At 35.1% G+C, this 20,640-nt stretch overlaps 1 protein-coding gene across 1 annotated transcript; it reads left to right on the top strand.

The window, feature by feature from the left end:
• The first annotated feature begins 6,407 nt into the window (after positions 1-6,407).
• LOC121247618 (BTB/POZ domain-containing protein POB1-like) lies at positions 6,408-20,422 on the top strand. Its single transcript, XM_041145995.1, has 6 exons — positions 6,408-6,837; positions 17,542-17,667; positions 17,902-18,023; positions 18,114-18,177; positions 18,286-18,565; positions 19,330-20,422. The coding sequence occupies exons 1-6, from the start codon at positions 6,582-6,584 to the stop codon at positions 20,141-20,143; spliced, it is 1,662 nt and encodes a 553-aa protein (XP_041001929.1). The 5' UTR covers positions 6,408-6,581; the 3' UTR covers positions 20,144-20,422.
• The last annotated feature ends 218 nt before the right edge of the window (positions 20,423-20,640 follow it).

The raw sequence follows: 20,640 nt of genomic DNA on the forward strand, positions 1-20,640 counted from the left end.
TTTGCATGAGCTTGGAGACGTGGTTACCTTTATCTTTTTGGTATTGGAGTGAAGGGAGCTCCATATTTATTTTCCTCTCTCTCTCTCTCTCTCTCTCTCTACATATATATATATATATGATGTGCACGATTGCTGATATATATATAGTTTTCGTGATTTAATTGTTGTAGTTATTTGAGACGTAGATATTGCTGGTAATCTCTTCCTTCTTCTTCATGAGTTTCTTTTTTCCTCTATATATTTTTCGTGATTAAAGCAAGCTAGCTGTTGATAATTAATGGTTATTATTTCTGTTTCAGGGCTAGCTGGATCTGATCGATTCGTGGGTTCGGTTTCTTTGCAAGATGAACGGGATTCAAAAGCAATTATCAAAGCAATATATATATATGGGGAAAATCCCTCAAAATCATCATGTTTAAGTTAATGATCCATGCAGTAACAGTAGTGTCTTCGAATAAGGAGATATTGGAAATGTACTTCAGTATATATTTCAAACAGAAAAAAAAAAAAAAAAAAAAAAAAAAAAAAACCTTTCTGTTTATACCTTTGTATATATATCCAGATATATTGAAGTTGAAGGCCGCCTCTACAATCACAACCCCAAATCACTAAGAAATTCATTACAGAATAACCAAAAATAAGACAAATTACAGAAGGCCAGGATCAGATAGTACTGTTCCTAGTGATCCCATATATGATCAAGTACTGCTGTCGATGAATATATATGTGATAAAAGACACAGCTAGCAGATGATCTGACATGAGAACTCCTGGGAATTAAACGGGAGAAAGACACGGAGGGGATCGACGACATAGGCCAGAAAAATGAAAAATAAGTACGAAAGGAATAAGAAAATTGTGCTCCAGTTGAATTTATTATTATTTTTTTTAAAATCATGTTAAATTCAAGCCACCCACCCTCCTGGGGAAAACGCAGAGTAGGCAAGGGTCCTTTTTTTCAGAGGATGAGAGAGAATGAAATAAGCTGGAAAGAAAGAGGAGAACGCTCAGAAAGGTTTCCTTGTAATAACTTTCAGAAGAAAGTTAAGAGAATGCAGGGGATCGGAAAACTCACAAATTTTACAGTATCCGGTTGTGCTTGGATATGAGGTATTCTCAATTACTCTATAAATAATAGTAAAATAATAAAAATAAAAAAGTAATAATAAAATATTAAATAATAATAAATAATAATAAAAAGTAGATAAAAAATAATAATAAAATAATAAATAATAATAAAATATTTGAGAATTAATTTTACTATGTACAAGCAAGTTTACGTACCAATTTACATACTAATATTGTTACCTTCATATCTTAAATTCAAATTAGTATTATTTTTTATAAAATCTACTTTTTAACTAATCATATTACATTCTAGGACACACATACGTACTAATATTCGTACTAATATTGTAGGCATTGTATATTTTTGTGTGACAATTCTTTAAGTATGAATTGTCACTGAATATCTCAAAAAAAATAATTATTTATATAATAAGATAATATTAAATAACATGTCTAATAGAGATATTCAAAGAAAGAAAGAAAAAAATAATTTTTTAAAAAATATTAGTTTTATTCTGTCAAATCTAGGTCGGGATCTGGATTCAGATCAAACCGGGCGACCCGGTCAACAGGGTCGATCAAACGGGTTAGATAAACAGGTCAACTAAGCAAACGAGTTAGGGTCAATAGTCGAACAATTCAAGGTCAACCCATGGATATGGACTTGTGATATGATCCGGCCCAATAAAGTTAAATGGGCACATGAAACTCAATTCTTATACAAACCCAATTCACATTATATCCTTGTTAAGGCAACAAGCCCAAAACTTATGTAAAGCTAAAGTCCAATTCAAAGAAAAACCCTACCTGAAAATTAACATATGTGGGCACCGTAAGCGATGATTTTAAAGAGATCCGGTGAACTACACACCGGCGACCACCACAGCAAACCGAGAACAACTTTCTGGTCACCCCCAAACATTCAAAATTGAACCAAAAATAATTTTAAACGATCAAAACCTCATAAATATGAAATTGTATTTACAAACAAAAAATACTGTATTTTTCAAAATTTAAAATTGTATTTCCACATTGATATGATAAGCAGGCTTTAATATCACTTGTTGGATCTAAATAATTTGATTTTTTTAAATAAATTATGTCATATAAATAATATGTAGTATAAAAACTTTCAAATAATACTACTATTAGAACATCATTATTGATATTTGGGTGCAGCTACTATTCCGCCTTATGTTGACCGTTGGACGTACCACTCAGTGTAAAATTTTTTTTTTTTTTTTTTACATATTTTTTTAATACATTTAAATATTTTTAAAAAATAAAAAAAATATCAATACACTTAAAATCACTTCTTTAATTATTAAATAAAAAAAAATTTGTCAAGTGGATAAATGGAGCAGTCACAATAAATAAGTAAAATAATGTTTCTCTTGATATTTTTTTAGTATATCCGAAGTGGAAAGCTTCCACATCAACGTTATATATAAAAAATAAGGACATTGACCGTGGTCCGTGTTGGTTAATGTGCAGTTGATGCTGATCTTATTACCTTTGTGCTCTTAATTTTTTTTATTACTTTGCAGTTAGCCAACTCTTTCGTTTATTGTCAAAGGCTTTTAAGCAGTTTTAAAAATTTAAAAGGAGATGCGATAAGATATTTTTAAATAAAAATTAAATAAAATATTATTATTATTTTAAAATTTTAAAAAATTAATTAATTTATTATATTAATTTATGTAAGAATTTAAAAAAATTATAATAATGAGATGAATTGAAAAATACTATTCTGAATCCAAACGACTGCAGTGACTTGTTAATCAGCGTTGGTAGTGGCCTTATCGGTAGCATCCACGGGTGGATTCCACCGGTGGATGTAACATATATCACTCTTTGTTTTGACGATCAACCACCAACGTTGTTATTTTTTTTTTTTTTTTTTTAAGTGTTTGAATTTTTTTTCTCTTTGAAGTCATATTTACTATTCTGATTAGGCTTCCCCATTTTTCAATATGGAAGAGTAGCAGTGTGCCATTTTCGTATGAGAGAGAAGTTTAATATAAATAAATAAATAAAACGAAGAGTGTGGATATTGTTAAGAACTTTTGACGCAAAGATAGGTGTTTTCTTGTGAAACTCTGGACTTAATTGTTTGTGCAGAATTGGTACGTTCTAATTATACGATGGTTAGTAGGGTTGTTGTATCCTAGAAAAGACAGGGTAAGAAAAAGTCTATTATACTAATTTATTTGAGATTTTTTAATTGTAGATGACTTCAATCTTCTTAAAAAGAGCGAGATTTTCATACTTGAATCTAAATTAATTTCATTTAATTTTCTAATTTATTGTAATATTTTTATTTTATGGTTGTGTATTTCACTAATATATATATCGCATTAACTTTGGCAATAATAACAACGACAAAAAAATTATAAAATCAAAGAAAAAGAATATAACATGACAAGATTAAATTTGTAAAAATATTTAAAGATGTGTGGGGTGTCTCCTCTAGAACCTCTACCACAAGCTTAAAAATGAATATTTTCTTCTTAAAATATTATCAACTGATGGTCTAGAGTCGATAAAGTTGAAGATCAAGAACAAAACTTTTCTATAAACATTTTAAAATAAGAATAATAACAAGGGAATTGACTATATATATATATATATATATATATATGCAAGTCTAGACCTAACAACATAGTAATTTTTTAATAACAGTAAATTTTGTAAGAGTTATAATTTTTTGATCAACATGTTGAATTTAAGGATGATCTATCTGTAAACTAGTGATAGAAGTGATCTGTGGCGTGCCGTATAGGTAAAATTTATTTTTTTTTTTGTTTTTCCTTTTCATATTTTTTAACATCTTTAAATATTTAAAAAAATCAATAGACTAATTGTCACTTCCTTAATCAGTAAGTAAAAAAAAAAAATAAGTACATGAACAGTCAAAATGAGAGAACATACTAATATTATTCAAACTTTAATAGTATACATCTATTATAATTACACTAATCCTAGTCGGGGTGTGGATTAATGACCGGATTGATTTGAATCACGCTGCAACATAAATGTTTTTATTACGACAAACCAGATTTTTTGTCGCAAAAAAATTATTTTAGTTTCAAATAAGTTATTGACAGCTAAAATACAACAAAAAGATTTGGTCCAGTTAATGCATTTCTATTGTAATGCCAATCAAAATTAGCACTATCTTTATGAGTTTGATTCAATCGGTGGCCTCCAAATCTAATAATTGAAAATTATCGATTCAATCTTTAACTCAATTCACCAAAAACTGATCAAATTGATATTAATATAATTTATTAAAAATTTAGTTTTCTACCCTTTTCTAAAAATCCCACAGCTTCTTGGAAATATATTTTAATTTTTTTTAGTATTTTGGATGTCACGTCAAGAAATAATGAAACATTGACTATATATAGACACGAGATGAAAATAATAGGAAAGATAATTTTGGAGATTTGTAGGAAGAGTAATGTTAGGTATAAGTCTTAAATAGATAAGTTTCGTACAAATCATTCGTAAAAAAGTGGGTCTCATTAATAAATAATAGTTTTTTTATATATATATATTTTTATGTGGGATCTACTTTTTTACAAAAATTTATATGTAATTTATCTATTTGAAACTGTATAAATCATTTATATTGCAGGAAACCATTGAAAGACTAGCTTCGTTTGGATCATCAACCTATTTCAACTCATTATTACAACTTTTTTAAATTCTAATACAAAATATAATAAACAATTCAACTTTTTCAAATCTTAAAATAATAATAATATTAAAAAATAATATTTTAATAATATTTTATTATCTCAATTCAACTCAATTTAACTCACTTTAATATCCAAACATAACTTAATTATTCTCAACTCGAGTTTATGAGAGCTCTTTTAAGGATGAAGAAAGGGATGGATTGAGTTTTGTCAATCCTATTGCAAGAATTTTCCCAGTGACTACAACACAGACTGACTTTTTTAACCAACTCACAACATCAAGTCACCAAACCAATGCCGGTCAGAAACGTGTATTAAACCACCTTTGGATTTTCTTTACTTTTTCTTGGCATTGGATTGATAAGTAATGCCAATTTGCAAAATTTGACTAATAAACTTTTTTATTTTTAGTCAATCACTTAAAACTTAAAGTTTACATTGAATTATTCATTACACTTTCTGTATTGGATTGATTAGTAATACCAACTTTCAAAATTTGACTAATACGAAACTTTTTTTATTTTTAGTCAATCACTCAAAACTTAAAGTTTACGTTGGATTAGCCATCACACTCTCTATAATAATAAAATATCATTATTAATATTTCTTTAATTAAATTATATAGATGAACATTACTTTTATTATAATTTGTTATTAGATAAGATTATTGCATTATTTTGTACTATATAAATAATTAATAAAAAGTTTATTCATATTTTCTCATATTATTATAATTTTTGCATGATTATAGATAGATACAAAAATAATTAATAATATTAAAAGAAAGATGATTAATATTATTTTATAAAAATATAATTAATAATAGGAAAGTGCATCGTAATTCTACGGATGAAATTACATAGAGGGAAGGAAAAGAGAAACATAAGAAATAATAAAATAGTAGAATGAAAATGCTACAGTTCTCTTCATATATGACTTTAGAGATGAAGTTACTGTAACTCATCTTCTAAATGAATTATGTTTAGCTAATTCAATATAGTAGAAATTTAGTGGACATTCTTTAAAATATGACTTTCATAGACATTTGGCTAAGCGAGTGCCAGTGCTCTAAGAGAGTATCAAGAACATGAAACCTTTTTCTTATTCTTTTAATAAATATCATATATATATCAATATATATATATATATATATATAAATAATGTGTAGGATCATAATACAGGCAGTTGTTTATGCTCGAAACTAATAGGAGTAGGCCTAATTGCACTCATGTTTTGGTATAACAAAAACAGCCACCTAATATGACATTTATCATTAGTTATTTAAACAGGTCATTGTCCCTTTCATTTTCTGGTCTAAAACAACAACCTTGACAAATTACAGTTCTTGACATCATTGAGCTCACCTGGCTCTTTCTAGAGAACTCAAAACAGAGAAGAAAAAAAAAAGGCAATACTAAGAAGAAAAACCCCTTAATAAAGTAATTTATAGTTAAATAAAAAAACCAAAAAACAATCAAAGGCTACCTCACTTGACCATGATCAAATACATGATGAATCCAAGTCAGAGACACCCAAACAACAGGAAAAAGAAAAACTACATAACAAAATCAAAATTGAAAAGGAAAAAAACATTCACAGATGACATAATAATAATAATAATAATAAATGGTATAAAGCCGTCCTTGAATCCTGCTCCGAAAGATTTATTAGCTGCCTCTAAAACATCATCTCATCGAACACTACAGACAGACCCCTCCCAACACCACGCGAGCCTCTCGATACTCCGGCGATTGAGTTCGGCACGCTTCGACGTCTTCTGGATCGGTTGGGGCTTGTGGGTTCCTGGGGAATGAGGAATTTGGATATGAATACGGATCTTTTCGACCCGAGGTCGGTGATGGACTCCGATTTCTCGCGGGGTCCATCGGCTGGGGAAGCCGATTTTGGATTCGCTTTCAACGACAGCAACTTTTCCGACCGGGTGCTCAGGATCGAGATCGTGGCTGACCCGGCCGAAAATGGGCCCGATTCGGAGGGGTGCACCAGTATTGCCGATTGGGCCAGGCACCGGAAGCGGAGGCGAGAGGATATCAAGAAAGAAACAGGTAAGTATCTTTTTGGTTTCTATGGAAGTTTGAGCTTATTAGAGGAAATACTCTGTTTATATTTATCGGAAGAATTGCAACTTGGAACAGGTTAAATGGCTAGTTGATTCTATGAGCTTCGGTTTGCTTAAAATAATTTTCTTGTATTCTTTTGTATCTGGATGCGTGAACAAGATATTTGAATAGATATTAGAAAGCTTAAAGATCTCCGTTTAATTTTCTATGTTTCAATTTGGTTTGTAAGGAAGTTGTTGGTTTTTTTTTTTTTTTTTTGTTTTATCATTTGATTTACTGGGTCTCTGTTTGGTTTTGTATAAAGTTGTTCACACGAAGATATACTGAGATATCAATCCGTTGGGAATGTTGTTTTGGTTCTTGGAATGGATCCCCTTTTATGGTAGAACTGAATAAAAACTCAAGTCAACTGGCCGACTAACATAGTGTCATAGTGCTAGAGGTTATAGGAAATCATAAAACAATCTAGAACAATCAGTAATGCTTTTCTTTTACATCACTTTTGATTCGACCATGGAGCATTACTTATTTTTTTGACTAAACAGTTAAAAGGCACTAAACCAATCCTTAATTCCAACTAATCGGGGCTGTTGAATTTCAACCTTTCTGCTACTTTGCTCTGCGAATTGTGGTAATGAGGTATTTCCTTAGGTCTTGCATTGTAGGATTTTTGAGAAAACAAGAAAGTTAGACTCTTTGGGTCATATGATTGCACTGAAAGGTACTTGAGAATTGATTTATCTGTAATCCAGGGACTAGAGTTAGAAGAGATATGGCCTTAATAGCGTTTTACCCTTGTCATGTGATACACTTGCCTTGCAACTGGACATTGTTATTGCTTTCTATGCCGTTTGGTGACATGCATTTTGATATTGTTATGCTTGAAGTATTGAAAATCTGAAAGGAAGTGTGCTGATTGAGCTTGAATAGTTGATTGTGTGACCCCTCTATGATTAGAGCCCTAGCTCTCTATTTCATATCCAAATCTGGTCCCTGGGTTATCCACACCTGAATTTCTATACCGAACAGTTTAGTTGTAGGCCTAGGTTGGATGGACTATATTATGATTTAGAAGGTAAGAGGCTATTTGGTTAGAAAGATGGTTTGAGGAAACTGATGTTTTGAAGGTGGTGAAGCCCTATATGATGACAAGGCTGTGAACACAAATGGTTAATGTCGTTTTCTCAAGTTGTTGGGATGTGTGAATGTTTTCCACGACTTTCATGCCAAAGAAAACTTTGAAAGTAGTCTTAGGGGATGCTTGGGTAATGAGATGAGATGAGAATTTTGTGAATAGTAGTGAAATGTTTTGTGAAAAGTAGTGAAATGATTTGAGTGAAGATATTTTATTGGGTTTTGGGAAATAAGAGAGAAAAAGTTGAATAAAAATATTATAACATTAAAATATTGTTAGAATATAAAACCCCTAGGGGTTGGCTCAAGTGGTAAAGGCCTTGAGCTTGGGGGTATGCTCCCTTTAGGTCTAAGGTTTAAATTCCCTTGGGTGCAAACAATCTCTAGAGGCCATTGGACTGGAGGATTTTTTCCTTGAATTGCCTGAGATGCACATGCGGAAAACTTCTTACCGAGGGCCTATGAACCCTTAGGATTAGTCAGGGTGTTGTTCCCGGACAATCAAGCCAATAAAAAAAAATTGTTAAAATATTATTTTTGTTTTGAAGTTTGAAAAAATTGTATTATTTTTTGTGTTTTGTTTGGAAGTCTGAGAAAGTAGTAATGATTAGATGAAAAAGTTGAAGATCTGATTTTTTTTATGACGGGGGAACCACCCCACTAAAGAGCCCTTAGGACTCACCCATGGAACCTAAACCCTTGAAGAGACTCGAACAACAACCCACCGCCATGGCCTCCCACTTAAATTGCAGTTTGATCGTAGGGGCAATCGAACCCATGAGGCACATGCACACAAGTTCGCCTTTACCACTTAGGCTACTCATCCGTGGGTAGATTTGAAATTGAAAAGTGTTTGTATTTGAGTGATGATTGGGAAGGAATTTATGGGAAATTTTTAGATGAGATGAGATTATCTCACTTTCCAAACAAGCCCTTAATGCAATTTTTTTTTTTTTTTTGCCCCATTTCAAAGAGACCATCAAGGATTTCGACCTATTAGCCTCATAAATGGAGTTAATAAATTATTGTCAAATTTCTTGCTAATAGGTTAAAATTAGTGTTGGTGACAGCTATGTTCAAATCCCATTATGTATTTGTTGAAGAACGTTGACTCTTGATTTTGCTTTGATTGCTATTGAATGTCTTGATAGAATGGTGAGACCTGGAGAGCCAGGAGCCCAATTTTTTTATCAGTAAATCAAATTCCATTGATCATAAAAATAGGCAAGAGCCCAAGTATATGGAGAGCCAGGAGCGTGTTGTAAATTAGATATAAAAGGGACGAAGAGCATGCGAATTGGGGTTTCTTGCTCAATATGTTGAGGTGCGACGTTGGGGAGAAATGATGCAATTGGATAGCTCATTGTAATTCCTCAATGTGTTTCTCAATCTTGGTAAATAGTACTCCCTTGTGGTTCCTTGTTGCATTCATGGCGTTGGGCTTCTATGTGTGGAACTTGGTTGTGTTTGGCGGTTTGGTTTGATGCCTAACTGACAATAATCTGTTGTGGATTTTTGGTGGGTTTTAAATGAGGCTTGGGTTGTGGAACGGTAGCTTGGGCGGTTTTGGCTCTTGATCCGACCCGACCCGCTTATTAGGGTTTACTATATATTGTGTAATTTTCTTGTATGACCGCCACACTGTATTTGCTTATCATCTGAAATAAAATCCTATGCAGTTTCGTGAGTATAGGCATATTGTCGAACCACGTAAACTTTGTATGTGATTGATTCCAAACAATTGGTATCAGAGCCGGGTTCTGGTTTGAGCGAGAACGACAGCCGGAGAAGAAGTGAAGGTGTCTAGAATCGAGAAGTTGGACGGCACAAATTTTGAGTATTGGTGGATGCAGATCGAGGTTTATCTCTATGGGAGGAGACTTCATTTTCCTCTGTTGGGAAGAAGCCGGATAGCATGGAAGATGCAGATTGGAACCTATTAAATTGACAAGTTCTGAGTGTCATTCAATTGACTCTATCAAGGTCAATTGCACATAACGTTGTCAAGGAAAATGGTAGAAGGTACGCTTGTTGTACAACATATGAATGGTTTTAACACTATCACAAATCAATTGTCATCTGTTGAGATTAAGTTTGATGATGAGATTTAGGCATTGATTTCGTTGGCCTCATTGCCGAATTGTCGAGTGGCCATGAGAATGACAGAGTAATTTTGCCAGAAAATCGAAGTTGAAATATGATGATATTTGATATTTGATTCTTGCTGAGGAGATGTCCATGAGAGATTCTGGTGAGACTCTGGGTTCGGGTTCTGCCTCTAATATTGACACTTGGGGCAGAAGACATGGCAGAAACTCAAATAAGGGTAGGTGAAAAGAGAGAAGAAATAAGGACAGGAGCAAGTTAAGGTCTGGGCAACGAAGTACTTGCTGGAGTTTTGGCAAGACGGGTCACTTCAAAAGAAATTATAGAAGTCTGAAGAAGACTGAGAATGACGCTGCAAATGTGGTGATTGAGGAAGTTCAGAATGCTCTACTTCTTGTGGTTCATAGTCCTGTTGATGATTTGGTGTTGGAGTTTGGAGCCTCATTTCACACCGAGAAATTATGTAGAATTATGTTGTTGTTGACTTTTGTAAGGTGTATTTGGCTGATAGAGAAGCTAGATGTTGTCGGATTGGGAGATGTGTGCATTATACTCCCAAACAAAAATGTGTGGACTTTGCAGAAAGTCAGACATGTTCTTGAGCTACAAAAAAACCTGATCTCTGTTGGACAACTTGATGATGATGGTTATTTGATAGTTTTTTTGGGTGGTATATGGAAGGTTACAAAAAGAGCGATGGTTTTTGCTCGTGGTCAGAAATCAGTACTCTGTATGTGACATTGGGATCAAACGATATGATTGCTATCACTGAAGCTGAGAATAATGCAGAGCTATGGCACCACAAGCTTGATCATATGGGATGAAGGTACACTTGTCAAAGGAAAAGCTAGCAGAACTGAAATTGGTTGATCTTAATATGTGTGAACAGGGACCATCAATGAGCAAGCTAGGAGCATGAGGTTACATGCTGGGTTACAACCAACATTCTCGGCAGTTGCAGTTAACACTGCAGTTTATCTGATTAACCATGGTCTATCAACTCATTTAGAGTGCAGATTGATTCATCTTGGTTAACCAGTTTATTTGATTGGTTTATTTGAGGAGGTTTGGAGCGGGAAGGAGGTGAGACTTTCTCACTTAAAAGTTTTTGGTTGTGTTTCTTATATTCATATTGATTTTGATGCTTGCAGCAAGCTTGATGCCAAATCAAGAGAGTATTTCTTCATCAACCATGGAGATGAGTCATTTGGCTATCGCTTTTTGAATGATCATAATCGGAAATTCATCAATAGGAATGTGATTTTTAATGAGAAATTCATGTACAAGGACAAGTGTAGTGCAACAGTAGATACCACATATGTAGTTTCCATTCCTATTGTTCCACAAAGTAGAACAAAAGTTTGAGGGACACAAAGGGTGAGCCTAGTGCTCCCATTCCTATTGTTCCACAGTCAGACGCAGAGCCGTGTATGCTTACATTTGCTGTTCATAAGTCATCCAGGACTACTAGACCTCCACAACATTTTTCATCCACCTTGAACTATATTCTGTTGATTGATGGTGTGAGCCGTAGAGATGGACTCTCTGTTAGTAGTGAAGGATGAGATGGACTCTCTATTAGGGAACCAGGGCTAACTGAACTTCTAGCAAGGAAGAAAGCTATGCACAAAAAGTGGGTATATCAATTAAAGACAACATAATGGCAACAAGAGTTATAAAGCTAGATTCGTTGTGAAGGGGTTTCAATAGAAGAGAGACATTGATTACTCTGAATGTTTATGTCCGATTGTGAAAATTACAACAATCATGTTAGTATTGAGAATGATGGCTACAAAGAATTTACATCTTGAGTAGTTAGATGTGAAAACAACATTTTTCATGGTGCACCAACCAGAGGAGTTCACAGTACAAGGAAATGCGAGTCTCGTTTGCAAATTAAAGAAGAGCTTGTATGGCCCAAAGTAAGCTTCAAGGCAGTGGTACAAAAAGTTTGACAACTTCATGCGCAATTTTGGTTACATCAGATGTTAGGTAGACTTTTATTGTTATGTTAGGCATTTTGACAATTCTTATATTATTCTATTGTTGTACGTGGATGATATGCATATTGCAAGGTCCAGTAGTGAGGAGATCAATGATTTGAAAAAATGTTGTCAAAATAGTTTGCAATCAAGGATTTGGGAGTTGCAAAGCAAATCTCTAGCATGAGAATTATCAGAAACAGAGTCAAATGCACATTGAGACGCAATGTATGTTAGAAGAGTGCTCAACAAGTTCAATATGGATAAAGCTAAACTAGTGGGCACACCTTTGGGAAGTCATTTCAAACTTAGTAAGGATCATCTCCAAACTTTGATAATTTGTATTTACTCATGGTCTTAGACACTTGTCTTGTAATTATATCCATTGCAAAAATTATTGAAGGCTGTCAATTGATGCTTTATGAGATTTTTCTTTTCATCAAAGGTCATAATTTTAGTTGTTAACAACTCAAAGAGATCACATCAAAGATCATAGAAAGTTTATATTCAAACCAAAAATAGAAAATTCAATCTGCAAAAGGCTTATAACTCCTTGTAAAGTGGTAGAGTTTACAGTCTTCAAATCAATGATGTCAAACTCAGTAACAGCAGCAATGTGCTTTTAATTTGCTAATAGAATTCAATACTACTCTCTTAGCTAGCCAGCCAGCTAGCTCTCTGCTGAAATCACTAGAAAACTCTAAGATCACATGCATTTTGATTCAGATACTAGAAAGCAAAAATGAAATGTTGATCGGATCACATGGTTTCTGTGAGTGTGTATATATATATATATAAATATATAAGAGTAATACATTGGAGTTGATCACAAGAGAGAGGCAGATGTGTTCTATCTCTAATTAATTACTTGTGTAGTATTCTCATGCCACAACTTCCCTCTTGAAAAAGACGAATGAATGAATGGAGAGATAGACTCTTCTGCACACGAAAAGCTAGCAAATAAGATCAAGAATCATGCATATAATGATTGTTTCTCACAAGAATCATGCATATTGATATTAATGCTCATTCGATTCAATAAAGATTCTTACATATAAAAAAGATATATTGGTATTAATGCTACAACCAGAAAGTAATAGCTCTGTTACTTGAAATCTTATTTCTTTTATATTCAGATATGCACCATGCCAACATATAGGTTAAAGCAACTTTTATTCAATGGTGTGGAGTCGAATGCTAGAAAGCTCATTTAAGATGAACAAATGATTTTAAAACTCTTTCGCTTTATGAAATGATTTCTATGCCTTGTTTTACCTTTTGGTTGATATATCCTAAAAGCCATATACTGACGAAAGTATCAGTTTATCAAAGCTTCAAACATCCAAATGACAAACCCATACACCGACGAAAGTAAGTGAACCCACAAAAGCCGATTGTATCAAGGGTTGACAGCATCCAGGCCTCTGATTTCTAGATGGTGAAAGAAAACCAAGCAGATCGAAAAAATTACAGAGGATAGATGGTGGGTTTTGACCTGTGCAGATGAAAAAGTCAGAACCCGTGAGCCAGGGCTGCCACCACTATCCTTGTCGGCCTCGGCTAGAGCTGCTTTTGAGAGCTTCCGGCAAACTCACCCAGAGATCCAACGGCAATCTGAGAAGAAATAAGGCGGTGACAAATGGAGGGGAAGGAATAGAGCAGTGACGAACAGAAGGGAATGGAGGCGATGGCGAAAGGAGGAGATGACAATGACAGAGAAGTGGGGGCTAGCAGGCTAGGGTTCCGTAGCTTTGATATTGGTTCATTGTGGGATCCTGGAATGGGGATGGGCACACTATTTCTCTTCAATCCTTTAGTATGTTGTCATGCAAACCCTAAATTCATTTTCAGAACTAACATCACTGTTCTTATGTTAGAAGGCAGTATCCAATGAGAAGACAAACTTGGCTACGGCTCAATTGCTTCCAGTTTGGTAATTTAGAGAATGTCGACGGTTTGACAAATATTCTTTATTTTAGGATTTGTTTTCTACCTAGGTAATCGATTTCTTCTCTACCTAGGTAATCCCCCTTTCCCGTAAGGTTAGGAATGCTACAATTTCACGTAGTACCAGGTAATAAGAGATCTATAAATGTAAATACCTCAACCATACTATAAATGTGAATACCTCAAACCTTATTTCATTTTTTAAGTAGTAAAGCAGAACGTAGCAATTTTAAGCAATTGAAAACAAACGATACTTCAGTGCAGAATTTACCTCTGAAAGAATGCTTAATCACTTTAAACATTCGTATCATGCATATCAAATCAATGCTTATCATATTAATCTAGCCTTATTACTGATCTAAAAAAAATCTATACTTGTTTAATGGCCATTCACTTTAACCCACTTGTGTGTAAGGTTGTCCACCGAGCTCACCTCCTGTGGCCACAAGGGGCACCGTTATACTATTGGATGTTGTCATCCTAGGTGTACCACACATTTTCAATGTTCTTTAGTGTTGCTTGCACACCAATTCATAACTTTGCATCAGTATCAAGCATCATTACATGGCCAACATATAAGCCTTCATAACATGCCTTCTATTAACATTTCTTTTCTCATAACCTTCATATCGCAACTTTTTTTATAACATTTATAACATGAACATAATCATAAATCTCTTAGCTTTTATATCAGAACATTGGTATAATTTCATAACGTAAATATAATCATGGTCATGACATAATAAACAGCACATGCACCATGTCATCATCAAACTTTACTTGCATAACATATCATTTCATAGGTGCATAAAAAATGGTTTACATGAAACGCTAACAATATCATAGCATATAGCTTAAACAACACTTTTGCCTACTTAAAAAAAGCTTAAATAACACTTTTCAATTACAGAACATTTTACTGTACTCATTAAAGGCATGATCATTTATACTTACCTCATTTTCTTAGTCCGATAAAAAAACGGTTGCTCCTGATAATGTCTTTGAGTCTTTTATTCATGCTTTTGTAAGTAGAAACAGATCTGGTTTAAAGGTAGTGAGCATCAACTTGCTTTCATGCATCGCAATGTGCTAAACCTAACACCACTCACCTCAACTATTCTCCAAATGATAGGTCTCTAAAAAGGTTACTTAGGGTCACTTAGTTGAATTGCTGCTGTCAATTGCCACACACTTGGTTTCTTGGCTAAATGACAAAGGGGCATGTGCTGAAATTTCCAGCAAACATAGTGATGACTTTAGGGCCCTCTAATATGTGTCTTGTGGGTGTACTTTCTAGAGTTTGTTACTGCTTTAAGGCTTCATGTTTGGTCTGAACTTAGGCTCTGACAGTAAATGTGATACTCCATATTGAGTGAATATAGGTGGTAAAATAGGATCCTACATTGCTTGGGAGGGAGAAATTATTACTTTTTATAATGATTCCAATGGGTTCTAATTGTACTATTGACTAAGTCTTTTGAACTATGACCCAGATATCGCTTGGGTTTTCCTAAGGTCACTACAAATGGTATTAGAGTCAATCCCAACCAGAAATATGGGACTTTGAGCCATGCCACCTATAATACAATGGCCCAACAAGGACATCAGGAATTTGTGGGGGGAGGGAGATTGTGAGACCATATTGAGTGAATATAGGTAGTGAATGGAATCCCACATTGCTTGGAATGGAAAAGTTCTTGCTCTTTATAATGATTCCAAGTGCCTCTATTTGTACTATTCACTAATCCTTTTGGAGTATGGCTCAGATGGCCTTAGGCTTTCTTTGAGGTCTCAAAATGGTGGTGCGTGTGCATGACTGTTCTACAGGTATGTGGTTGTGGAGTTTTACCTCTTATAACACCAAGGTTCTGTCCTAATACCCGAGGGGTTTGAGTCACTCCAAGGGTGACTTATTGAGGTCAAAACTTTGGCCTTAAGTTCGTATCACAGTTCCTAAAAAGAATCCAAACAGCAAACACTTCGAGGTCACAGTGTTTCAGAATTACCTACAATGGCTTACTCTTGCCTTTAACTAAATGTATGAAAATTATACCACATATAAACTGCATAGCTGATGAAGTCTATGATCATGGGTGTGACATGCTGAGACGTGAATTTTAAACTGTAAACACAAGGAAACCAGCTTATTTCGTTCTTGGACAGCATGTATAAAATCTAACACTATTAACAAAAATCTTACTTCTATAATGGGTGTATTATACATCTATCATAGTATCACACTTATATATGTTAAAAACCACGCCTGAGCAAACCTTTACTAGCCTCCAAAAGCCTTGAACAATGAATCAAATGATAGAATCTGTCCGCTTGCGTTTCCTAGACAAAACTCGGCCTTTGCATTATCTAGCCTCAGGGTTCTGTGTTTCAACATACAAAAACAATGAATAGATTAGATGTGTAACAGATAGGAAATTTCTAGTTCTAGGGTGATTGCTTGAGAAGACTTACCTTGGATCAACTTAGAGATTGCATAAAGAGTTGCAGCCCCTAGAGATTAATAAAACTTGAAAGAGGTGCTGTAGGAGTGCAAAAGAAGCAGAAAACTGAGTGTTATCACGCTGATTTAGTTGCTGGATGGTAGTCTTGGACGTTCTCTAAAAAATTGAAGATGAGAACTCACCTAAATCACCAAAGGGTGCCCAACAGATAGGATTTTGTTAAGGGAGGAAAAGGCTGCGAATTTATGAAATCCTTTGAGTTGTAGGGGCTGAAAAGGGACAATATCATAGGGGGAATTATGGCTGAGTTGAAATAATGAGATTGAGGGTCCTCTTTATAAGAAAAAGTTCCGCTTTTCTTGGGTTGCATTAAAGCTGAATAGGGTTTTAAGGACTTCTAAGAAGCTTCCTTTGATGGTTTTTAAGAAGGCATGAGTTCTTGATTTTAAGAATTCCTATTTGAGGAAGTTTCCTACTGCTATAAATAACAGTCCAGATAAAAATCAACTCAGTTTTGGAAAGTTTTACCACTTGCCTAGCATAACAATCAGCACTTAATACAACCAATTAAATCTTTAAAACAGTCAAACAGAAGCTAAAATCAGGAAATTTAAGACAAAATGAAAAATCCCTAATTTCAAAATCATAGGTGCTCGAGTATGACATCCTTTTTGGAAAGTTGACAATCTCTCTCTCTCTCTCTCTCGCTAGTTTCTAATACCATTATCTTTCTACTGTTAATCTTTCTATTTATCAATAAGGTGTTTCTCTTTTATACGTCTTGTGTACTTGGGCTATGCTTATTGTTCAGATCAATATATTTTCCAATTACCTATCAAAAAAATGTTCATGTGTATCTCTTCTATACCCTGTATTTAGTAAAACATGCTTCTCAATAGCTTGGGATTATGGTTTATTGATGGTGGACAACTTATCCAAAAGATTGATTGTTGGTGTAGCATGCATGCTTATCTTTATAATTTATTCCATCTAATGTCACTGTGTATGCTTGTTTGCTGTCTTGCTTAATTAATGCTTGGTGGTTACCATCTGTTTTACAGTTCTGGATCTCACTGCATGCCCTGAGGAGCAAATTTTGAACTGTAACCAGCCTGATATGGATGATGGTGCAGGCTGTGAAAACCCAGATGAGGAAGTAGATGCAATGAGTGAAGAATCACGTTCAGGTAAGTATCAATCTTAAATAGAATGGTCCCCTTTGGTGTTGTTTTTTATTCAAGTAAGTATATATTTCATTTGAATTGAGACCCTTCTGTTTACAACTTCACCAACTGCAATATCATCCAAACATAACCTAATGGGGTGAGACGAAGAGTGTTTACGCGTAAATTGTTAATCTTCTTCTTAATCTAAGAACTTAATCAGTGGATGTGTCTCAAGCATGCTCTTTTTTTTTGTAGGTGATGAAGCTGGAAATAGCAATGATTCTAGTTGGATCACGGATTGTCCTGCAGTTTTAAGAGTTAAAACATTGCATATTAGCTCTCCTATTTTGGCAGCCAAAAGTCCATTCTTCTATAAGGTATAGGTTAGATATTACCTCAAGTGGTTTTACATGCAGTTACTTGTGATGCTTGCTGGATGGTCTTTCATTTCCTTTTATTTATTGTAGTTATTCTCAAATGGGATGAGAGAGTCAGAGCAGCGACACGTAACCCTTACCATCAATGCCTCCGGTATAATGAAATATCATAAACTTCCTGTTTTCTCACGAAACCATTACCTTCTTGGTTGTGAATGACTAATTCAACTTACAGCCCTTTTACTTTTCTGCCCTGGAACAGAAGAAGTTGCCCTCATGGAGCTACTGAATTTTATGTACATCAATACCTTATCTGTCACTACAGCTCCTGCTTTGCTGGACGTTCTTATGGCTGCAGACAAATATGAGGTCGCCTCTTGCATGAGGTATTGCAGTCGACTATTGCGGAATATGCCAATGACACCTGAGTCTGCATTGCATTATCTTGAGCTTCCTTCCAGTGTTTTAATCGGTGAAGCGGTCCAGCCATTGACTGACACTGCAAAGCAGTACCTTGCTGCCTACTATAAGGACATCACCAAGTAAGTTCTACTTAGTACACTATACATTGGATTTTATTTTCCGGTCTTCCCTCTTGTCGGTTCTATTAGGGTTTGATAGCATTGGATTTTACTATGAAGAGCTAAAGTAGATCACACGTTACCCTTGCATATGTCGTTATCGACATTCTGAAACATCTTTTGTGCTCAACTATTTTCTTTAGTGATGTCTGTGATTGGGTTTTGCTGTCGTAGTTCAAAATGGGATACTGCTGTCACATTGGGATTTTTCTTGTTAGTCTGTCCTTCAAATTGAATCATGTGAATAAAAATTATGATGCCAGCCGAAGACTTTTGAAGAATCCTTTTCATTAATTATCCTCTTATTTCATGTGTCATGCGATTTGCTCTTGTTTTTTCATGTTGGTTACATGAATAAAATCACACATTTTGCAGTCTGCTGTTGGGCCATAAACTTATCCTTAGTTTTAACAGTTCACCTTGCAATATCTACCTATATCTTTGGCTTGATTAAGCAAGAGAAATTGATCCTTCCGTTGTGAAATCATTTAAGATGTAATACGGTATTATAGCAAAGTTGACCCACACAACCATTGGCAAGGTTAACATGGCATAATGATTAATTAAGCACAACTGTTCTCACCTCAATTCTTTTAATTCTCTTTTAATTGCTGCTGCTGCTGCTTCTGTTGTTTGGTGTCTTCATCATTGGTCAAATTAAATGTGATTCGTCTTCTGGGAGGCAGCTTATGAACGAGATTTTCTGATTTTGCTCTTTTGTCCAGGTTCCAGGAAGAGGTGATGGCCTTGCCCCTTGCTGGAGTAGAGGCAGTATTGTCCAGTGATGATCTCCAGGTTGCATCAGAGGATACTGTGTATGACTTTGTGTTGAAATGGGCTAGGAATCAGTACCCAAAACTGGAGGAGCGGAGAGATATCCTTGGCACACGCCTGGCACGCTTCATTCGCTTCCCTTTCATGAGCTGCCGGAAGCTTAGGAAGGTTTTAACCTGTAATGATTTTGATAATGAGGTGGCAACCAAACTTGTAATGGAGGCCCTCTTTTTTAAGGCCGAGGTGCCTCACCGCCAACGCATTCTGGTTGCAGAAGAGTCCACCACCCCAGCCCGTCGCTATGTGGAGCGGGCCTACAAGTATCGCCCTGTCAAGGTGGTAGAATTTGAATTTCCCAGACAGCAGTGCGTGGTTTACCTGGACCTGAAACGGGAAGAGTGTGCAAATTTGTTCCCTTCTGGACGGGTGTATTCACAGGCATTCCATCTGGGTGGCCAAGGGTTCTTCCTGTCGGCTCACTGCAACATGGACCAGCAGAGCTCTTTCCACTGCTTTGGGCTGTTTTTAGGGATGCAGGAAAAGGGGTCAGTGACATTTGCAGTAGACTATGAATTTGCAGCAAGATCAAAACCAACCGAGGAATTTTTCAGTAAATACAAAGGCAACTACACGTTCACCGGGGGCAAGGCAGTCGGCTACCGAAACTTATTTGCCACACCATGGACTTCCTTCATGGCTGAGGATAGTCTCTACTTTATCAATGGAGTCCTCCATCTTAGAGCTGAGCTTACCATCAGGCACTGACTCCTCCCCGCAATTCCTGTTTCTTAAAGCTGTAGGTTGATTTGCCCTTTTAATTGGTGGGCCTAACCTTTTCTTTGTTTTGTTTTCCCAGACATTTTCTCCCAAATGCTTGTAATAAACCAGGCATTACTCTCCTTTCAAGATACTTTCTGTAGCAGATTGTTGAGTGATGATTCCAAATAATTCTCTCGTTCTGAGTATACTTGTGCGGTAGAAGGAACGAGGGTAAAATGTATATAGGCTTGAGTAGGTTGCAGAATCAATACCGTTTTCGAGTTCTGTTTTCCTTTTCTTTTCTTTTCTTCTATTTTTTTTTTCATTTTTTTTTACTGGAACTGTGTGACAGCGTGAGTGTTTCATCAAAATTAGTACTTCTGCATTGAGTGAGGGCATGGAAAATTCAAGTGCCTCGTCTATGCAGTACAAATCCTCAAACCCTATTTCTGCACAAGATTTCGCATAATTTTGATGAAAATTGAGATGATAAATAGATTACA

The sequence above is a fragment of the Juglans microcarpa x Juglans regia genome, chromosome 1S (assembly GCF_004785595.1).
Source record: "Juglans microcarpa x Juglans regia isolate MS1-56 chromosome 1S, Jm3101_v1.0, whole genome shotgun sequence".
NCBI lineage: Eukaryota > Viridiplantae > Streptophyta > Magnoliopsida > Fagales > Juglandaceae > Juglans > Juglans microcarpa x Juglans regia.

Coding starts and splice junctions, on each gene's coding strand:
- LOC121247618 (XM_041145995.1), top strand. CDS start 6,582: ATGAGGAATTTGGATATGAATACGGATCTTTTCGACCCGAGGTCGGTG. Junction 18,024..18,113: donor AAAGTCCATTCTTCTATAAG/GTATAGGTTAGA, acceptor TATTTATTGTAG/TTATTCTCAAATGGGATGAG. Junction 18,566..19,329: donor TACTATAAGGACATCACCAA/GTAAGTTCTACT, acceptor TCTTTTGTCCAG/GTTCCAGGAAGAGGTGATGG.